Genomic DNA, 21,971 nt, shown 5'->3' on the forward strand with positions numbered 1-21,971 from the left:
ACATGGGACGACGATAAGCTGTACCACACAGCTAGACTTATAATCGGAGGAGTCATTGCAAAAATTCATACACTTGAATGGACCCCAGCAATCTTACAAAACAAACTCGTTTCCCTTGGTTTAAGAAGTAACTGGTATTGAGTATCATTAATGGAATTTGCTAAGGGTAATTCAACATTAACGAAAATACTGACAGATATAATACCAACCTTAGCCAATGGCATACCAGGGTCTGTTGGTAAGTTTACAATACAATTGATAAAAATCAACATCAAGACATAATTATACATGACTCTTATATGACCTAAATTAATAAATGATAATGAATAATACACATAATGAAATCCTTTCCCATAATATTGTATTATTTACTACCGGACAACTTTACATCCGAGACCAAAAGACGATTTTTAAACAACTGGAACTGTTCGGGTTTCAAAAACGAATGACAAGTTGAGTCGGGTTGAGAGCTACAAAAGGGGAGTTGTAGGTTAACAAGGCATGAATAAACTCCGACCATACCGCAAAAGCCAAGACACTACATAGAAACTCTTCCCTGAAATCAAAATCAATACAATTACAACAGATGATATACGATAAAGATCAAAGTGCAATAAAAAATGAAGCGTATTCTTTTTACAGGGAAGCCAAAGAATATGAGAGACGTTCCATATTCGATTACACAAGACTTTATTGCTGTATACCGTCTTCATCCATTAATGCCAGACACATTCAATATTGGAAATCATCTCACAGGAGCTATTGGTAAGATAATTGTAACACAACATTATTTAAGGGGGAGGCAAAGCTCAGACTTTAGTTTTCTGGGTTTTGTTTTGAGAACTGCTGTTTGTCTTTTCGTCGCTTTTAGTTTTTTTTGTTATGTCATTGTCAGTGTTTTCAGCTTTGAAAATCGCTTTGATATCTTCCATCACCCTTTCCTCAATTTTAAGTTTGATGTGAAGAAAACACTTTTGAATTTTAATGTCTAAATAGTAAATATAATTGTTAAGTAAACGGTTACCTTTATTTACTATATTTAAAGGAAAAAAACAAAATTTTAAATACTGAAAATTTGCAAATATATATAGTCACTGCAATCGAAACCTAAGATCTTGTTTATATTGTAAAGGATTATCAAAAACTAGTTTTTTGTTTCGTATTATAGAATTTTCAAATCGTTTATTTCTTATACTCTCAAACTTTAGCTGTTGAAAGTATTGAATCAAACTGTGCAATCGATGCAGAGTTATACTGACTGATTTTGTGAAGATGACACTCTTTGAAACTTTTCTGGTAAATCGTCCTCATCTTTACTTGGTTTAATGATCTGGACTCGTTTACGTCACGCCTAGACATAAAACATCTGAATATACATGTCAATTGTTATTACGGTGTGTTAAATTGCGTTTAGCCAAAAACATATCGTTAAACTACAATTAACTTAATATTTATGTTTCACTTAAATAAGTAAAAAACGTTTTCTATAAGAACTGGTTTTTTTTTCTAGAAAACTCATATCAAATGCAGAATGTTGTGTTTGAAAAAACTGAGAAAGTATTCCAAGAAAACTCCTTGGAAAACCTATTTTATTCATTCGGCAATGATCATCCAGGAGCAATGACCCTCCATAATTATCCAAACTTCTTAAGAAATTTAACGCTTCCGCCGACGCATCCACACGGAGCTGGGCGTATAGATTTAGCTACAATTGATATCTTACATGACAGAGAAAGAGGTGTACCAAGGTAAGAAATAATGACGATTTAATAAAACATACTTAGAAGGGTTATTCACGTGGTAATTTTTAGGTTTTTTTTGTATCAAACACCTTGAATGATTTTGACGAAGTATTTAATGTCCATCATTTTGATAACATTTAAAAGATTCATATCACAAGTTTTAATAAAGTAACGTATTATATATGAATGATATTGAAGAAGAACGCATTTATATTAAATATACAATAGGTTTTAATGAGAGATGATATATGTTTTATTTTAAAATGTTCACAAAACGTAAAACAAGATTTTTTATTTAAGTGATTAATTTAGTTTCACTTATACTTCTCAAACTTCCAACTATCTTAGGTAAAGCTGACACTATTCTGGTGTTGTTCCTCTATAAAAATCCTTCTGATATTTTGTGTTTTTTGTATTATTTATTTTATGTTCAAACACATATATGGAGGCTACTGCACGATATAAGACTTTAACTCTTTTTTTTTCATTAGGGTAGTATTTCCCTTTCGAATATAAGATTCATATGGTATAATTCCTTAAAAGATACAACAGAACTTTTAATTCCAATTGCGAAACCAAACAGTTAAATTCTTTGCTATATTTTCTAATATGACATTCTTTATGAAACTGAAAAGTAAATAGGCAATAATGATGAAAAAATGTTCCTTGTATGATTTTAGGTACAATGAATTTAGGAGACAGTTACATTTAACACCAATTACTTCATTCGAAGACCTGACCACAAATACTGCACATGTTAAAGAACTGCGTCAGGTTTACAACGATGATGTGGAAAAAATTGACCTTCTGATTGGATCGCTTGCAGAGTCGCCCCTTCCTGAAGGTTTTGGTTTCAGCGATACTTTCTTTAGAATATTTCTTGTCATGGCTAGAAGGAGACTTGAAGCTGACAGATCTTTACGGATTATTACACCCCTGAATTTTACACCCAATTGGGTCTTGATTATATTGATAGAACCTATCTAAAGGACATATTACTGAGGCATTATCCTACCCTCAGTTCTCAGCTACAACCAAATGTCACAAACGTCTTCATTCCATGGAAAGGTCAAACAACACTTGACAAAAAATTTCCCTATCCTGACTGGTAGACAGAAGCCAATAGACCAGATTATGATCGCACGTGTGTAAATAAAGTATATTATATTACTATTTCATATACTATGATATTTTAATCCGTGAAGCAATAAATAATGTTAAATGGAAAAATCCAAAAATCTTTAGGATTTCAAATACTGAAACAGTTGTAAACGAGTACCTTCTTGTTTATACCCATAACATCCTGAAAAGCATTACAAACATACACCTTTGATCTTGGTAGTTATACGGTATCAATTGTTATGGTACGATTTATAAGTAGGAAATAGTTTAAAGAGAAAGTTCTGTGATAAAGGTTTTGAAATATGTCTTTTACCAGAAAACATACAAGAGGTAGTTGTTGTTAAAAAATGTTTAAATATGTCTTTCAAAAAATCCCTTCTTTTTCGAACAGTGTGTATTTTGACGGTTATTATAGCATTTCAAACGACACTACAACATGATATGGTATCACAAAATATGTTTTTCTGTTTTACAGAATAGTTTTGTGCATGTGGGTGTCATTTCATTTGTTTTTGTCGATTCAACATTTTTTCCTTTCTGGTTCATTGAGCCCCGAGTTTTTGTCATCAGTAGGCATCCGTCGTTTGTCGTTATTATTTTCTTTCATCTCATCAGAAACCACTTGGCAATTTCACAATATACATCTGAGGATATCTACTTTATATATAAAACATATTCGTGGTCCCCACCAACCAAACTATATTGTCGCTGTTGCTAAAACAAAACATGGGGATAAAATGTAAGTTGTCTAATTTCATAAATATATATGGGTAAAATCGTCCAATAATGTCCAGATCTTACACCAATACAGAGGTAACAAAATTATCAAACGGCTCCTGCTCCTGGAGGGACTTATTGTCCTTATGCTGTGAAAGAATCTATATTAGGGACGATGTAAATCAGATATGAATACTATAAAAATCCAAATGACATTTTGTCGAAGGGTCACCCAGAAACGTCTTTTCAGAATAACTACCAATGCACTTGTAAACGGATAAAACTTGTCTCGGCTGGTTAAATTCGAAAATTCTTTAAAATCTTTATAATTTCCATGGCTGCTTCAATTTGAATAAGTTTTTTTAGCGTCCTATTCTTTCAATGCTATGAAAAAACCATAAGGGACCTTATGTAAATGTTTTACCAACGAATGACATTGTCTGTCCCTCTGGTATCTTGCGTCCCTCTTTTAATAAGCCTTTTCAAACATCTTCTCTGAAACTACTGGGGGAAATTGTACCCTTCTTGAATTAGAAACACATCATATACATATATCAAATTGTGTACGCCAGACGCGCGTTCATCTATAAAAGAATTATCATTGACGCTAGAATCTAAAAAGTTACAGAACAAAACCGAAGAGCATTGAGAACCAAAATTTTCGAAATAACAATATCATCCTTAAAAAAAATAAGTCAGATATTCTCAAATCTCGAAATGATTGTCATACTATAAATAACAACTATGTTTATATGTATAATTTTTATTTTTGTTATTTATTCTGAAAACGAAAATCGCAACCAAAATTCATTCTGCGAATCATACATGTAGAATCATCTTTGAGAATTATTGATGATGTCGAAAACAACCATTAAACATAGATGTACGACCTTTAACACGAAGCATTGGCTCCCACCGAACAGCAAGCAATGAAGGGCACCAAAATGACTAGTGTAAAACAATTCAAATAGGAAAACTAACGCTCTATAAATCTATATAAAAAACGAGAAACGAAAAACACCAACATATCAATTTACATGGCTAAACTAAATCAAAAAGACATACAAACAAAAGCAAGTAAACATTCACTGAAAGAATAAATTTTGAGATACAACACAGAATAAGTAATCATTGAACAACAATGTATCAAAAAGTGTGTCAAGAGGTCAAATAACTCGACTGTGAGATTTGAGAGTACTCACAGTTACTGATGTAAAAGCCAAAAACAATTTAAAATAAAAACAATCACGCATCAGAGACTAGGATTTAGCGTTTAAATGACATGAACAGTCAAAGAAGACATAACTTGTGCAATGCCAAAAAAAAAAGGTATCGACAGGCAGTAGGATAGGTAGGTTTTTACCATATAATTAATATTGTTATGTTATATATAGATATAGGAATCTCTATTTAGAATAATGAACGTAGATGTGTAATTATACATCCCAAAAACATTCGAACAGAATACACATTAAGTTACGTTTTAATTCGTTGACGACCAAGTCGATATTTGTGCCAATGTTGACAATATTCAAAGATCTTATTACACCATTAATAAGATAGCCTTTACTAATAAGTTTGTTAAAAAGATTCGATGAGTTTACATGGATCACATAGTGATTCCCGCGCCTTTATTACAATACTTACAGTACTTTGTGTTTTTTTGTTGTTGGGATATACACGGCCACGTCCACTCTGTGATTTTGTAATATGTATTTCTATTTGTATCCATCTGATGAGTTAATTCTTTTTTAACTGATTTTAATATTTCGTTTCTTATGTTGTACTGTGACACCACTATCCCAAGTTGAGAGAAGGGTTGGGATCCCGCTTACATGTTTAACCTCGCCACAATCTGTATGTATGTGCCTGTTCCAAGTCAGGAGCCTGCATTTCAGATGTTGTCATTTGTTGATGGCTTATATATTTGTTTTTCGTTCATTTTTTATTCATAAATTAGGCGGTTAGTTTTCTCGTTTGAATTGTTTTGCATTTGTCATTTCGGGGCCTTTTATAGCTGACTATGTGGTATAGGTTTGCTCATTGTTAAAGGCAATATGTTGACATATAGATGTTAATTAGCATCATTTGGTCTCTTTTGGAGAGTTGGCTCGTTGGCAATCGTACCATATCTTCTTTTTTAAATATTATAATAAGCCATGGAACTTTTCTTACAAAGTATATGACTAACTGGACGACTACTGCTTTAAAATTGTTAACTTTTGTTTTTTTACTGGTAAAATTTCTGAGTACTAGTATCCTTCCATGGAGTGAATGACAGGGACTACCAAATGAGACAACTATCAACAGGACTTTAAATAAAGTGAAAATAAACACCAATAGGGCACGGTATGCGGCCTATAGCGATGAGCATAACCAATATCGTGTAGTTAGATATAAAAGTAGCCTACATGACAAAATGTGAGACAATTCAGACGATTTATGACATACCAATTTACAAAATAAATGTGACACACAGCAATCACCGGTTATCCCGACTCCTGACTTTAGATAGTCAAATAGAGGAAATATCAATCTTCTAGTGCATACATATCTTTCAATGAAAAAAAAAATGTTTTAAAATCTGTACCAATACTTTTGTTTGGATGAAAGTAATACAAATCATAAAAGATTTTATATATTCATTGATTTTAAAAGTTCAAAGAGACATCTTTAGTAAAACGAACTAAGTATCTGCAAGACAAAAAACCTTCAATTTCCGAAATTTATGACCTTAATGACGTGACAAAAATAACAGACCAACTTGAAATAATATTTCAAATACTTGGTTTGTCCTAAACGTGGAATGCTGTATGACTAAAACAGTAATATAAAAATACCCAAGGCAAATTTATAAAAGGATAAGTCCATATTAAGTGATAAAACCAAACGCAATCAATCAACGGAACAAGTCAGAATGACACCTTAACCTAAAAGATTACCCAAATACACCTTAATTCATGTTTGTCTGAGAGAGTTGGATATTGATAATTTCTGAATCTATTAACGGATAATTTAAGAAAGTTATATTATAAGTCAAATGAGTAGTGATTCACTGACTTTTGAATAGGCACTCTGATATAGATCTATAAAAGAATGTTGAAAGATACAAGAGGGACAGTCAAACTCATAGCTGAAAATAAACTGACAACGCCATGTCTAAAAAATAAAAAAAATGATAACACAAATCATTATAAAATGAAAAGAAAATAGCCACTAGGTCAACCGAAACGTTCATTTGTAAAGTCTATAAAGTATGTTAAACCAGAAGAGGTTTAGATGTAAACTGAAGCTTTTCCCCTTTTAAGTCCCAGTTCATACATTTATGCGTCCGAAGCCCTTTTCTGTTTTTACCTTCATCAATAATTGTGATAAAAAACTTTTAGTGAATATTACTTATATAGCAATAATAAGACATATTTTATAGCTTACTATATACGGTAAAAATCCGTTGCATTTTAGTTGTTTACATTATCGTTAAGTTGGTCTGTAGTGGATAGTTAGCGCATTGGCAATAATACAACATTTCTATATTTATATATCTAGAGTTCAACATATGGTATTAAAAAAACACTTGTTTATTCAATGTAAAGCTTTATATCGGCTCACGTCTAAAACAGTCGTGAAAAGTTTCCCCTCCACACCAAATTCTGAGTTGAAAACAGATTCTTTCAAATTCAACAAAAGACAACCAATGACGAGTTGCTGAGTGTGACTGATGAGTCTTATGAAGACGAAACGCGCGTCTGACGTATTAAATCATAAATCTGGTACCTTTGATATGTATTGACGACTTTGGACAGGTCCATGAAAATGTGGCGGGGTTAAATCAACATCCGTTGTTATCTAAACCCTCTTCTTTAAATTTGAAAGAGGAGAAAAATAAAAGGTACGTAGAGGTACAATGAAAATCAGTTAAGAGAATGAACTCTAGATCATAACTTCTTACTATTTTAACAGTATATGGATCCAGGTTAACGATATTTGGATCGGTTGACGGTACAATCTTTGACTGAAAACAACGAATTAATACACTATATTCCAAATCTACCAGTGTTGTATAGGGGAAAGTACTGTGATGAATAAGAAGTAATTATATTTTTTTTATGATGGTTTATTTGTTCTTAGAAGGAAAATAAACCTTTAATGACTGAATATTAGAATAAAGAAGATACTTTTGATCAGTATGTAAATGAAGAAGGCCACAGGCGGATTAACGGTTTTGTCAACTGTGAAACTTTCTGAAAATTAAGAAACTCTTATCATTATAAATGTTCTATCAAAGCAGTAAAGTATGTATGATCAGCAACATATATCTTTCATTGTTACCAAAATTTCAGGAAATGCTTTCCTTATCCTTATCAAAATTGAGTAGTATATTGAACGGACTTCATCCAAACAGATATTTTATGTTAATATAAAGGATAAGGAAAATTTTTGTCAAGAGATGTTTGACTTTTCCAAGGAATAAAGACGTTCGTAACATTTGGTTGCAATTGTGAAGCAAGCGAAGGATAGTGGCGGAGTAATATATCTTTCATGTATGTAGCATCTATGTAGTCAAGACCCCATTGCGTATAATATTCAGAAGTATAGTCGTCTGTAAAAAATCTGTCCGCTTCCATTCTTCTTCGAGCCATAATAGTAAAAATTCTAAAGAAAGTGTCGCTAAACCCAAAACCTTCCGGAAGCGGTGATTCGGCAAGTGATCCAATTAAAAAATCAATCTTCTCTACGTCATTATTATACATATGACGAAGTTCTTCGGCATGAGTGGGATTTGTGGTGAGATCTTCAAACTTGGTGATCGGCGTCAAATGGAACAACCGCCTGAATGCATTGTATCTAAAATAAAGATAAAAATGGCAGACATTAAACATTTTTACAAGTTACTGTAGCACATCGAACCATGCATATGTTTTGAGTATGTTTTTGATCGTGTTAAAGTTCAAGGTACATGCATTTCAAAATATTGTTTTTGCTAGGCATAGCTTATTTTGAATTTATAATAAAATGTTATCTTTATAATAGCTATGACAACCGATTACACTTGAGTACTTAAGAAAAATAAAAGCAAGTTTTACTATGCATATGTCAAATCCTTTCAGTTCTGTATGAAAGGACAACGGGACAGGCGTTCACTTTATTAAGAGACTTAATTCTAACATTTAAAAAAAATCCATTGAAAACGACCAGCGGGCATGTCTATATTTGCAAACTGTTAAGCATACACACCTCGGGATTCCTCTTTCCCTGTCACGTAATATATCGATTGTAGCCATGTCTACTATTCCTTTTCCATGAGGACTTGTAGTGGGTAGATCAAGATTTCTCAAGAAATTTGGATAGTTGTGGAGAGTCATTGCACCAGGATAATCATTGCCAAACGTATAGAGTAAGTCCTCCATTGAGTTTTCCACAAAAACTGACTCCGCCTTCTCAAATACTGTATCTTTCATGTTGTATCGGTTAACTGGAATATTTTTTGTATGAATTATTAAATGAAGTGTGTATAAAAAAATAAGAACTCCTCATTCACAAACGTGTTTTATTTTATCTTTGCATTGTCTAACTTCTTGTCTTGGTGATATTGAATTGATTTAAAATATGCATTCATAATTGTTATTGTAAAGTATTACTCTTAAAGAATCAGTTCTTACCTAATTCATCTGTTTGGTGACTTCTGACTTCAAATTCATCTGGCAAAAGTGGATGCAATCGGTATGCAGCAATGAAATCTTGTGTAAGCGAATATGGTACTCCCCTAATGTTTTTCGGGTTTCCTAAAACAGATGTAATAAGTTTTGTAACATATGTGAAACTTATATATGTATGAGGGCTTCAAATAGCATATATAAATCATACTGTTTCTATGTCAATCTAATCAATTGAAGCATATTCTCTGGCAGGTTGGCTTTTACACGAGTTTTTTTTTATCTTCCAAAATATTAATAAATAAAAAGAAAACTTAAAAATGGTCTAAACCATTCAAGAGTGCTTACTGTGGTCATGTTATATTCCAGATCGAATAAAAATATGTTTTCATTAAAGATATGATGTGAATGATTTATGGTCGTCATGTATGGCAGCTGATACCCAATAAACAAGTTTAACTCTAAATTAGAGAGAAAAATAATCTAAACTATCATTGCCTCTAATGACAATGGTGGAAATTTCTCAACTAAATAGCAACAGTTTAAAGTCTGTATGCATGCATAACTCTCCCGTATATCCACACAACTGTTGTCAAGTTAGCATTATACTTTTAACTGGGTTTGACATATCCATACTTGCGACAGTTACAAATAGATGTGTTGAACTTAGAAATTCTTTTTCGCATTTCCTGTCTATTTGTATAACATAATCATCGTTTGCACTTAGATTTATATGTTTATTATATCAAAGTGCAGTTTACTATCCATGTCCTTATCCTGAACGACAAAAACCCTAGAAAATGATATGAGCCTGCATTTTTTTATATAATATTTTGTTGTTTTGTTGTTTTTAATTATTATTGTGGGTAGTTTAAATGATATATACTGGTTATTTTTCACATATAGATTTATACAAAAGTGTTAGTATACACGATTAAAACGTGTGCTTACCTATAGCTATAGACCCCGGTAAGCCACTAGACAACTGTGGAAATCGTTTGATTAACCATGCTGCTAAGGATGCATTGCCCCTTGCGATCTCAATAGGAGTTATTCCGTACCAGTTAGACTTTAATCCTAACTTAGCAACATCATTGTGCAGGATAGCAGTTGTCCATTCTAGTGTATGAATTTTACCAATTACTGCAGCAATAATGAGTCTTGCCGTGTTATACAACATTTTATCATTCCAAGTTGGATTTCGTTCTTTAAGCATATCGCATACGTAATTATGTTCTCGTGTCCAAATTACGTGAAATATACCTAGTCCTACCCACCAGTTTAAGGAATTTCCTAAAATTAAGATCATGCTTACAATGTTATAAAGTTCGTTATTTAATACTAAAATTTTGTTGTAGATGATGATTAAAATACAAGTTTGGTAATTAAGGTTCAAAATGTGCATGTTTATTATCTCTTTCTTGACATTTGCATTAATTTCCCTACAAAAATAGCTTTTAGCATTATTATATCTAAGTTGAAATCACTGAATTGTAGAAAAAAATAGGGACCTTATACGTCCAGTTTGGACCATGACGTAATGTATACCTGTGATTGATCAGGAACTTCTAGATTAAAAAGTTACCTACCCGTAATAGGCAATCCAGTCGATGGATCAATCGGTAGACGGTCTTTAGAAGTTAGTTTTAATTTGCCGTCTTTTCTTGTGCGGATTCGACGATTTATTTGTTTGTTTATTCCATATAGCTGTGATGCATCCCACCAGTGTGTTACAGTATTTTGGTAGGTATCGTAATCTTTAGAATTTCTGCAGCTATCTCGTCTGGTCATAGGTATGTCCATTGTTTTACAGAAATCCGGATCGTCATCTCGAATAGGAACCTATAAATGTCTACGAATATACGATGCCACATAATGTCATGATTTCTAAATTGTAAGTCAAGTTTGATTAATACGCCTTAGGCATTTATCAAGCAAAAGAAATGTCATAAAGATATCTTAAACAATGGATTTATTTTTCTTTGTCGGATAATAATTTAAGTAATACGACCCTAAATCTTTTACGATTTCAAAACAAATGTCATGATTCATAAAATCAAAAGTCAAGATTGATTTTGACATCTTTGGCAGTTACTTTACACAAGTTTTCCCTAATAATTGTCTTAAGCAATTGTTTTTTCTTGCCTTAACTTCAGGACGACTTTGCTGAATCTTTTTGTTTTAACACATTGTCATAATCTATAAAGGTATTGTCATGATCTATACAGGTTATTTTTAACAGTGATATTTTTTTGATTTCCTGATAATACTTAAATACCACTTTTTAATTCTAACATTTTGTCAAGGACAATAAATTACAAGAGAGTTTTATTTTGCAAAATTGACGTTTACTGATCAAAAGTAAGGCCCCTAAATTTAAATTTAAATTTTGGATTTTTTTACTGGGTAATAGTAAATATTCCACTATGCAAAACACAATATCATTATTTTTAACCGTAATATACAAGTTCAATCTTCACAGAATGAACTGGTTTTTTTAAGAATATGTTGCAAGTGGGGGAGGGGGGGGGGGGAATTGTAATTACAAGATTACATCACCTCAATCTGGTTTGTACTGTTGTGTACGATATTAATATTTCTCATTTGATTAACAAAAAAGGTTACGCTAACAGTACAATAAGGCATTAAACTTTGTTCTCAGACTAGAGTTCCAGTAAGTGTTGGAAAAATATGGACAAAAATCAAATAATGTGTTTGAATTCAATCATTGAAAGTTACACACATTTCTTGGTATTAACGATATTGATGTAAGTTTGTAGGGTTTTCTTCTCTTTTGGTATACTTTCATTTTCATCAGTTTGATAACTAAATGTGTTTTAAAGTGTATACCTGCACCTATCGTTTTTGCCACTGTCAAACCAATCGTGGGTCATAAACTGTACCCATCCGGCTACAAGGATATTAACAATTGTAACCGGTATAAATTTCTCCCTCTTCATCAATGTACGACTTATATCACGTGGATTAGGGTTGTACAAATTCTTCTCATCTCTAACTGTGGCATTTAGGGGAACATTTCTGCCTAGAATTAAAAATAAAACGATTTCTGTTTTTATACCCCCGCTTTGAAAAAAAGGGGGGTCAACTGTTTTACCTCTGTCTGTCCTTCCGTCAGTCCGTCAGTCCATTAGTCCGTCAGTCCGTCAGTCTGTCCGTCAGTCCGTCCGTCCCATGAATATTTTTCGTCACATTTTTCTCAGGAACTACATTACCAGGATTTCTGAAATTTGGTTTCAGGCTTGATATAAGTCAGCTATACCGTGTGATGCGTTTTCAGATTCATCACTCAACAACTTCCTGTTTACCGAACACTTGTTTGATTTTACACATGATAGCCAAGTTGAAAATTTTTCGTCACATTTTTCTCAGGAACTACAATACAAGGATTTCTAAAATTTGGTTTAAGGGTTAATATAAGTCAGCTATACCGTGTGATGCGTTTTCAGATTCATCACTCGACAACTTCCTGATTACCGAACACTTGCATATTTTTACACAATTAATATTATCCACTTGCGGCGGGGGTATCATCAGTGAGCAGTAGCTCGCAGTTTCACTTGTTATTTCTGAAACAGTAGAAAAGAGGGACAAAAGATACCAGGCAAACAGACAAACAATAGCACACACGACACAACATATAAAACTAAAGAATAAGTAACACAAACCCAACCAAAAACCGGGGGTGATCTCAGGTGCTCCGGAAGGGTAAGCAGATCCTGCTCATCATTTGGCACCCGTCGTGTTGCTCATGTTATAACAAGTCCGGTAAATAGCCCAACTCGGTAGGTCACATTTATGAAAGGGAATGTAGTAACGACGTAAGGAACATATCCTATATCATCTATGAAACGGTTATTCGATAACGGTCTACCAACTCGTGATGGCGTCCGTAAAATTTAAGAAGGGATGATTTCAACTTCACCATTTGGAACTCTTGGATTAATAGCTTCTTTGTAAGCAGCAACTCTCTTAAAGAAAATCATGATAGGAAGTACAAGCACGGGAATATCGTATCAATTGGGAGATATTTACGCCTTATGCAGGTGCTGCTGGACTGTTGCGACTTAAAAATGGAAAGTACACATCTCTTTTGTCGTACAGTTTTGTTTTCAACCGACCCTCATTGTCAATTTCTAGATTTAAGTCAAGATATGAGACCGACTTAACTGTATCTGTTGTATCTGTTATCTCTAGTTCGATTGGATATATGCGGTCAACAAAGTTACCAAATTCTAAATTATTTAGTGAGAGAACTATTTCCCAATCATAACCGTTGAAAAAAGATTCTGAGATTGACATTTCTATTTTTAAAAGACTTCCTCTCTTTACTTTAAATTATTTCATGAAGGACGAAACAACTGATTTTTATTGTTAATTGATGGTTGCTATATGTCCAGTAAGCAATATTATGAATATATAACAATAGAAAAAGTGCGTGAAATGAAACTGCTTCAAAGTCAACAGGTAGGGATATGGGCTCCAAATATATAGGGTCTTGACTCTTGAGGAACTTGCGTGCTTACATAAATCTCGGCTTCTCGCTATATTATTAAGCAGGAGATAGGAAGATTGTCAATACATGATAAGTGCATGAAATATGACTCGCTGTCTGTTTAGCAGTTTAAATTTTAATCAATCAAATGGTTCACTAACTGTAATATCATTAACAGGTAGAGCTATATACCTGAGAAAAGTGGGAGGCATATATTTGTATTACGAGCAAACCGGAGGGCAAAACGTCAAACCGACAGTCAATTTCAATGCGACAATGTCTTCAATTATTCATCAATTTTAGTGGAGATATAAAAGTTTGTAAAGGGTGAAAACCAAAGTTGTTAAAATATAAGCATGATGATATTCTGCACTAAGCACTCACCAAAACGATAATAAAGACTTCCCGATGCTGGATTTTCATAATCGTTACATAATCCATCCAATCGTCTGAATTTATGGCAGCGCTTGGAACAACCATATCTAACTTTTTTCCCTAATTTTCCTGAAGAAATAAAGATGTCGGTGTAAGTCGAGTACTTGACCAAAACAAAGGGATAGACTATAAATGAACCTAGTGTTCACTGTGACTTGTATATTGCCATGTACATGTACTAAATAGTATTTCATTGTATTCATTCTATGACACAGTGTACCGTTTCGTCATCCGTTACATATTACATAAAATAAAGGGATGGAAGCATATTCTCTTGAAATGCACTATATGTCTTTGAACTTATTTTTTGGGGGTCAGATACTAGGATCTTGCAAAATAAAATATTAAGTTATCATATACCAGTAGAAATTGAATAGTTCCATCACTGTTGAAATACAGTTTAAAAAAAAAAGAATCAAATGGGATTAAAAAGAATAATTATCTTATGTATAATAAAAAAAAGGTTGACTTACTGATCGAGTCTGGGTTTGTGTCAGTTAACCTTCTTTTGGCAAAATGAAGAACCTAGGACTGTCACTATTAAGATTAATATTTTTTTGCATGAAAATTGTACTTGGAATAATTTGTTTTGTAATGTCGGTTCCGTTCCAGTTGAAATTTCAGTTTATTTGAGCTAAAAGTCTGCAGAAGGGGCATTCATAACGTAATGTCTGGCATATTTTGTTTACATTAGGAAAAAAGGTGCTAACATTTAAAGTTGTATATGACTGAATGGGAACATTTTCTACAGACAACAATCTTTGATGAATAGTTGTACTTCTTCTGAAATCTGAAGGGTTTGACATATGAAATGCTTCTTGTTAACGATAACGTCTACAATATTTATCTAAAAAACGCGTTCCTTTTTTTTTAATTATAATACAACTTTTGATCTTTCGTGAAATGCATTGATTTAAGCATAAATTAATTTAAATGTTATACTATAAAATGGCTTAAAAGTAATTCCGAAAGTTCCCAATACAGTACAATACACTAGAACGTTCACAGCTTCAGTGTGATCTTTTGAAGGACTGTTTTATGGAGGTTTAGTCAGTCTTTTCTATTTTTATCAAAAGGTATAAGGGTATTCCCAGAAAATAATAGAAATAACATTAATTACATAATGTGGTAATGACCTACTACGATATAATTGGGGTCAATAAATACCATATGAAATGAACTGACCCTGTATATATAGTAATTGGTCACAAGCACACTGTGTAACGAATTTAACTTACCAACTATATTAACATATGGCATTTAAACTTGTCGCCTATCAGAAGGATCAAACATTCAATATTAAGAACCTGATTCCATTGGTTTATACAAACACAAATGCCAACAATAACAGCTTGATAGCTTTAATTTGTTCTGCATTTATTTCAATCGTTCGTCAACAATCTTCGGTTGTTGAAACGTTTTAGATTTTTCTTATCCCTAGAAATGTATAGGAGGTAAGATAATGCAATATGAAAGAAAGAAAAGACAGAGTACACGAGTAAATGTTGTCAATGAAGCATACATTCATTCCGTCAGAAAGTGTTAACAAACAAAATACCAATCTTTGGATCCAAGCAGTTTCTAAGTCGTATGTGACCGTAGGATTGTTCTGTGCTCTCTGTGTAGCTGTCAATAAAATTCTCCTTTTGGAGTTTTTCTTGTGATGCCGCTATTGCGACTATATCATATGGATATGGATACTGCCACCAATTAGAAGACACTAAAATAAATATGTAAAACATTCAGTATGAGCCTAGATTTCTCTATATATAACGTCTATATAGTAGTCAACAAACATTCTTTCGTGGTTGCCGGATCGCTATGAAGAAAGGTACTGTACACAGTAAATAAAATAAAAAAAAACGTCTAAAAGTGTATAACAATGATAAAAGTATGAAACAAAAAATACAAAACTCAATAAATCTTTCGGATAATATTGTATCCTTCATCAGAATGAGCAGCATGGTGTAAAAAATCATCACTAGCTATGCTAATGTCCAAAAATCTTGAAAATCATACAATTTAAGGTGGTACCTAACACTACAGAAGATAACTCTGTAAAAAATGTATGTATGCACTGCAGTTTGAACATCAAAAAGATCAATATTTATTAAAATGGGTTTTTTTGCAGAATAGGTTTGTGTGACATCTGCTATTACATTTTTGCTCTATTTTGCTAAATTCAAACCTAATACTCCCATGTCCAGTCAGAATAAAGTGCATGGATAGCGTGACATGAGAACCAGCAAGTGAGTATTCCTGCTCAGGGTTCGCCACACATTACTAAATTCTCGTCCTGGTAAGACTTAAATAATATCTACGTGAAGACACGGCCTTAATCAATTAAATGATATGAGCTTGTTTTATTAGTGTTTAATTGTCCTAATACGGGTCAATAAAATTCATATCGGGTGAGGCGATTTATCCTGATGTTGTTATATAACTACTTATTATATTCAAATTAAATTATTAATACAATGTCAACCAAATATATTTAGATATTCAATATTAAACTGTGAAAAATAATTAAATATATTAGGACTTTAAAGCAATTAAAAAAAATAAAAATTGATTAGGTCTATAGTGTAAGGGAGATAATTCCAATTGACGTAATAAAAAATTGTACTGAAATTTATTAGGATAATATCAATCAATCAAATTGAGAGAAATTACTCTAAATCGGACTACTATCACAAAGGTTCCTGATTCGATTCCCGTTCCGAGATGAAAATTTCAGAGATCGAATTTTCGGCTCTCTCTTGACACCATTTGCGAGTATGGTCTTGAGGAAACGATGATAGTCCGTCGGAAACAGACGATAAATGGCAGACCCGTGTTGAGAGAGAGCCATATCTCTTGCCTCTGCTGGTGCTGTTAGTCCCCGAGGGTATCACCAGCCCAGTAGCCAGTACTGCGGTACTGGCATGAAAATACGGATTATTTGTGTTATTAAATTTGCTGTTACAAAATATCAAAAATTATTATAAATAAAGGCAGTAGTATACCGATGTTCAAACTCATAAATCCATGGACAAAAAACAAAATCGGGGTAACAAACTAAAACTGAGGGAAACGCATTAAATATAAGAGGAGAACGACACACCACTACAATGTAGCACACACAGAAACGGACCAAGCAACAGACAACATCCCACGAGAATAACAAATATAACATCAAAACCAAATACATGAATTTGGGATAGACAAGTACCGTGGCACGTCTTATCGCAAAGTGAATTTACACTAAAAAATAAGAGAAAACAAACAACGCAACGTTAAAATGTAACACATACAGAAACGAACTATAATATAACAATGGCCATATTCCTGACTTGGTACAGGATATTTTTAAAGAAAAAATGGCGGGTTGAACCTGGTTTTATGGCATGCCAAACCTCCCCTTTTATAGCCATGTGAAATATAACATTAAGATGACAACTCAACACTACAGGACTACAATATAAATAAATTGCAGAATACAATTGACAAAGAAACACACGAACAACAACCAACAAAAGGCAACAAGTTGAAAATTTTAATACGCCAGAAGTGCATTTTATACACACAAGATTTACTAGTGATGCCCAGATACAAAAGTTTGAAAGCCGAAACAAGCACAAAGTCGAACAGCATCGAGGACTAAAAGATTAAAAAAGTTGTGCCAAAAACGGCCAGGGTTTTCTGCTAGTTACCAGAACATCCTTATCATTTAGAATAATTTATACTTTTGCAAACAGTAAATTTATAAAATTAATAAACAAAAGCTGTACATGATAGAACTGAAATATTAACTAATTACAGGAAACAACTGAAATACATTACATAGCCAGACATTTGCAACACAATATGTAGACACATCCGAATATGTTTAAACCACAACGCCAAGTGACGTCATATTTGAAATTGTAAAAAATGACAAAAAAATGATGACGTCATTTGAATTTGTAAAACAGATCATCAAAAAAAAAAATGACGTCATTTGAATGAATAAGATAGAACTAGGACTGACCAAAGATTACATTTGAACTAAATACTGATATTGCACTTAATAACAATGCACATTTTAATATTAATTAATAGCAAACTAAGGCAGCAATTAACTATATTATAAAGCTATATATAAATTAAGGAATGTATCTCCCTCATGCAAAGCTCTGATTCCTTTCACAGATTTGGCTATACTTTTTTTAAACTTTTGGATTATAGCTCTTCATCTTTTATATAAGCTTTGGATTTCACATATTTTGGCCACGAGCATCTCTGAAGAGACATGTATTGTCGAAATGCGCATCTGGTGCAGAAAAATTGGTACAGTTAATGTTATTACTACCACTGGGTCGATGCCTCTGCTGGTGGACTGTTAGTCCCCGAAGGTATCACCAGCCCAGTAGCCAGTATTTCGGTACTGGCATGAAAATACGGATTTTTTGTGTTATTAAATTTGATGTTACAAAATATTAAAAATTATTATAAATTAAGGAATGTATCTCCCTAATGCAAAGCTCTGATTCCTTTCACGGATTTGGCTATACTTTTTGGAACTTTTGGATTATATATACAAGCTTTGGATTTTACATATTTTGGCTACGAGCATCACTGAAGAGACATGTATTGTCGAAATGCGCATCTGGATCAGAAAAATTGGTACAGTTAATGTTATTACTACCACTGGGTCGATGCCTCTACTGGTGGACTGTTAGTTCCCGAGGGTATCACGAGCCCAGTAGCCAGTACTCCGGTACTGGCATAAAAATACGGATTTTTTGTGTTATTAAATTTGCTGTTACAAAATATTAAAAATTATTATAAATTAAGGAATGTATCTCCCTCATGCAAAGCTCTGATTCCTTTCACTGATTTGGCTATACTTTTTGAAACTTTTGGGTTATAGCTCTTCATCATTTATATAAGCTTTGGATTTTACATATTTTGGCCACGGGCATCACTGAAGAGACATGTATTGTCGAAATGCGCATCTGGTGCAGAAAAATTGGTACCATTAATGTTATTGCAAGGTTAAGGCACCCTTGCAGATTTCGAAAAAGAACAGACTAATGCCGCTACTAGGCAGCACTCGCAAACGAAAATTGTGAATATATCGCTATCCAAAAACATATTATCATCACCTGTCTATTTTTCCTTGAATTGTTATTCTATTTTGAATAGGTTACGGAAGTGAATACAGAGAAATAGATGTTTCTTACCTGTAGGTATTGAAAAAGCAAAATTATTTACAGACAGAATAGTTAAAAGACAAGACAGATATCTGTACATGTTGTTCGCTGTTTGGTCTGTATGAAATTTTTTTCTGAACTATAAATGACTTATCGATAAACAATAATCCCTACTTATTAGCATTATAACAAAAGTATAAATTTCCATACATGTCATGCCATTCACTTATGCATACTTGTAAAAATGTATGTATGCACTGCAGTTTGAGCACAAAAAATATTTTTTAAATTGTTTTTTTTTTTGCATAATAGGATGGTGTGACATCTGCTATTACATTTTTGCTCTATTTTGCTAAAGTCAAACCTAATACTCTCATGTCCAGTCAGAATAAAGTGCATGGGTAGCGTGACATATGAGAACCAGCAAGTGAGTATTCCTGCTCAGGGTTCGCCACACATTACTAAATTCTCGTCCTTGTAAGACTTGAATAATTGATACATGAAGACATGGCCTTAATCAATCAAATAATATGAGCTTGTTTTATAAGTTACAGTGTGCAATTGTCCTAATACGGGTCAATAAAATTCATATTGGGTGAGGCGATTTATCCTGATGTTGTTATATAACTACTTATTATATTCAAATTAAATTATTAATACAATCGCAACTAAATATATATAGATATTAATATAAAACTGTGAAAAATAATTGAAAATATTAGGACTTTAAAGCAACTAAAAAAAAATTAATTGATTAGGTCAATAGTGTAAGGGAGATAATTCCAATTGAGCTAATAAAAAATTGTACTGAAATTTATTAGGATAATATCAATTAATCAAATTGAGAGAAATTACTCTAAATCGGACTACTATCACAAAGGTTCCTGATTCGATTCCCGTTCCGAGATGAAAATTTCAGGGATCGAATTTTCGGCTCTCTCTTGACACCATTTGCGAGTATGGTCTTGAGGAAACGGTGATAGTCCGTCGGAAACAGACGATAAATGGCAGACCCGTGTTGAGAGAGAGCCATATCTCTTGCCTCTGCTGGTGGACTATTAGTCCCCGAGGGTATCACCAGCCCAGTAAACAGTAATCCGGTACTGGCATGAAAATACGGATTTTTTGTGTTATTAAATTTGCTGTTACAAAATATTAAAAATTATTATAAATTAATGAATGTATCTCCCTCATGAAAAGCTCTGATTTCTGTCACGGATTTGGCTATACTTTTTTGGAACTTTTGGATTATAGCTCTTCATCTTTTATATAAGCATGATAAGCTTTGGATTTTACATATTTTGGCTACGAGCATCACTGAAGAGACATGTATTGTCGAAATGCGCATCTGGTGCAGAAAAATTGATACAGTTAATGTTATTACTACCACTGGATCGATGCCTCTGCTGGTGGACTGTTAGTCCACGAAGGTATCACCAGCCCAGTAGCCAGTATTCCGGTACTGGCATGAAAATACGGTTTTTTTGTGTTATTAAATTTGCTGTTACAAAATATGAAAAATTATTATAAATTAAGGAATGTTATTTTGTATTTCATTGATTTTTTTTTCTGAACTATAAATGACTTATCGATAAACAATAATCCCTACTTATTAGCATAATAACAAAAGTATAAATTTCCATACATGTCATGTCATTCACTTATGTCTTGTAAAAATGTATGTATGCACTGCAGTTTGAACACTGAAAAGATCAATATTTTTTAAAATGATTTTTTTTTGCATAATAGGTTTGTGTGATTTATTTTGATGTTGTTATATAACTACTTATTATATTTAAATTTAATTATTAATACAATGTCAACCAAATATATTTAGATATTCCACATAAAACTGTGAAAAATAATTAAAAATATTAGGACTTTAAATCAACTAAAACAAAATAATTGATTAGGTCAATAGTGTAAGGGAGATAATTCCAATTGACCTAATAAAAAATTGTACTGAAATTTATTAGGATTATATCAGTCAATCAAATTGAGAGAAATTACTCTAAATCAGACTACTAACACAAAGGTTCCTGGTTCGATTCCCGTTCCGAGATGAAAATTTCAGGGATCGAATTTTCGGCTCTCCCTTGACACCATTTGCGAGAATGGTCTTGAGGAAACGATGATAGTCCGTCGGAAGGGGACGATAAATGGCTGACTCGTGTTGAGAGACAGCCATATCTCTTGCAAGTAAAAGACACCCTTGCAGATTTCGAAAAAGAACAGGCTAATGCCGCTACAAGGCAGCACTCGCACACGAAAAGTGGAAAGGGATTAATATAAGTTTCAAAACTTGTTTCCAAACCACTATGAATAAACATGCTTAAACTAAATCAGGATAATGCCATTTATGTGGGCCTTTAGCAGTATGTTCTATAATTTTCTCATATTTTTCATGTTTCCATGTATTACATTTTCATTTTCCCTAACACTTGAACACTGCGTTATTTTTTAATATAAAATAGGACCTGTTTTAGTATTAGTTACATCTGTAGGCTTTTATCTTTTTTAATGATTTTTTTACACGAAAACAAATATTATTTTTCAAATTCCCTGAATTAACTGAAATTCTTATTATTTCAAACTGTAGATAAATTCATAATCA

At 32.8% G+C, this 21,971-nt stretch overlaps 3 protein-coding genes across 3 annotated transcripts in view; 1 reads left to right on the forward strand and 2 right to left on the reverse strand.

Annotated features, from left to right (window-relative positions):
- Positions 1-21,971, reverse strand: part of LOC139514647 (uncharacterized) — a 369,289-nt gene that overhangs the window by 168,980 nt on the left and 178,338 nt on the right. The gene's annotated exons all lie outside the window — the stretch shown is intronic.
- On the forward strand, positions 9-2,918 carry LOC139514650 (uncharacterized). Its single transcript, XM_071304104.1, has 4 exons — positions 9-238; positions 643-765; positions 1,511-1,748; positions 2,423-2,918. The coding sequence occupies exons 1-4, from the start codon at positions 151-153 to the stop codon at positions 2,727-2,729; spliced, it is 756 nt and encodes a 251-aa protein (XP_071160205.1). The 5' UTR covers positions 9-150; the 3' UTR covers positions 2,730-2,918.
- On the reverse strand, positions 7,888-16,384 carry LOC139515488 (uncharacterized). The gene is made up of 8 exons (XM_071305063.1): positions 16,372-16,384; positions 15,742-15,903; positions 12,139-12,278; positions 10,825-11,077; positions 10,187-10,378; positions 9,242-9,364; positions 8,817-9,054; positions 7,888-8,426 (listed from the first exon to the last, which is right to left on the reverse strand). The coding sequence occupies exons 1-8, from the start codon at positions 16,382-16,384 to the stop codon at positions 7,994-7,996; spliced, it is 1,554 nt and encodes a 517-aa protein (XP_071161164.1). The 3' UTR covers positions 7,888-7,993.

The sequence above is a fragment of the Mytilus edulis genome, chromosome 3 (genome assembly GCF_963676685.1).
Source record: "Mytilus edulis chromosome 3, xbMytEdul2.2, whole genome shotgun sequence".
NCBI classification, from domain to species: domain Eukaryota; kingdom Metazoa; phylum Mollusca; class Bivalvia; order Mytilida; family Mytilidae; genus Mytilus; species Mytilus edulis.

Coding starts and splice junctions, on each gene's coding strand:
- LOC139514650 (XM_071304104.1), top strand. CDS start 151: ATGGAATTTGCTAAGGGTAATTCAACATTAACGAAAATACTGACAGAT. Junction 766..1,510: donor TCATCTCACAGGAGCTATTG/GTAAGATAATTG, acceptor TTTTTTTTCTAG/AAAACTCATATCAAATGCAG. Junction 1,749..2,422: donor AGAGAAAGAGGTGTACCAAG/GTAAGAAATAAT, acceptor GTATGATTTTAG/GTACAATGAATTTAGGAGAC.
- LOC139515488 (XM_071305063.1), bottom strand. Junction 11,078..12,138: donor ATATCCTTGTAGCCGGATGG/GTACAGTTTATG, acceptor AGACATTTATAG/GTTCCTATTCGAGATGACGA. Junction 9,055..9,241: donor TCACCAAACAGATGAATTAG/GTAAGAACTGAT, acceptor AAAATATTCCAG/TTAACCGATACAACATGAAA.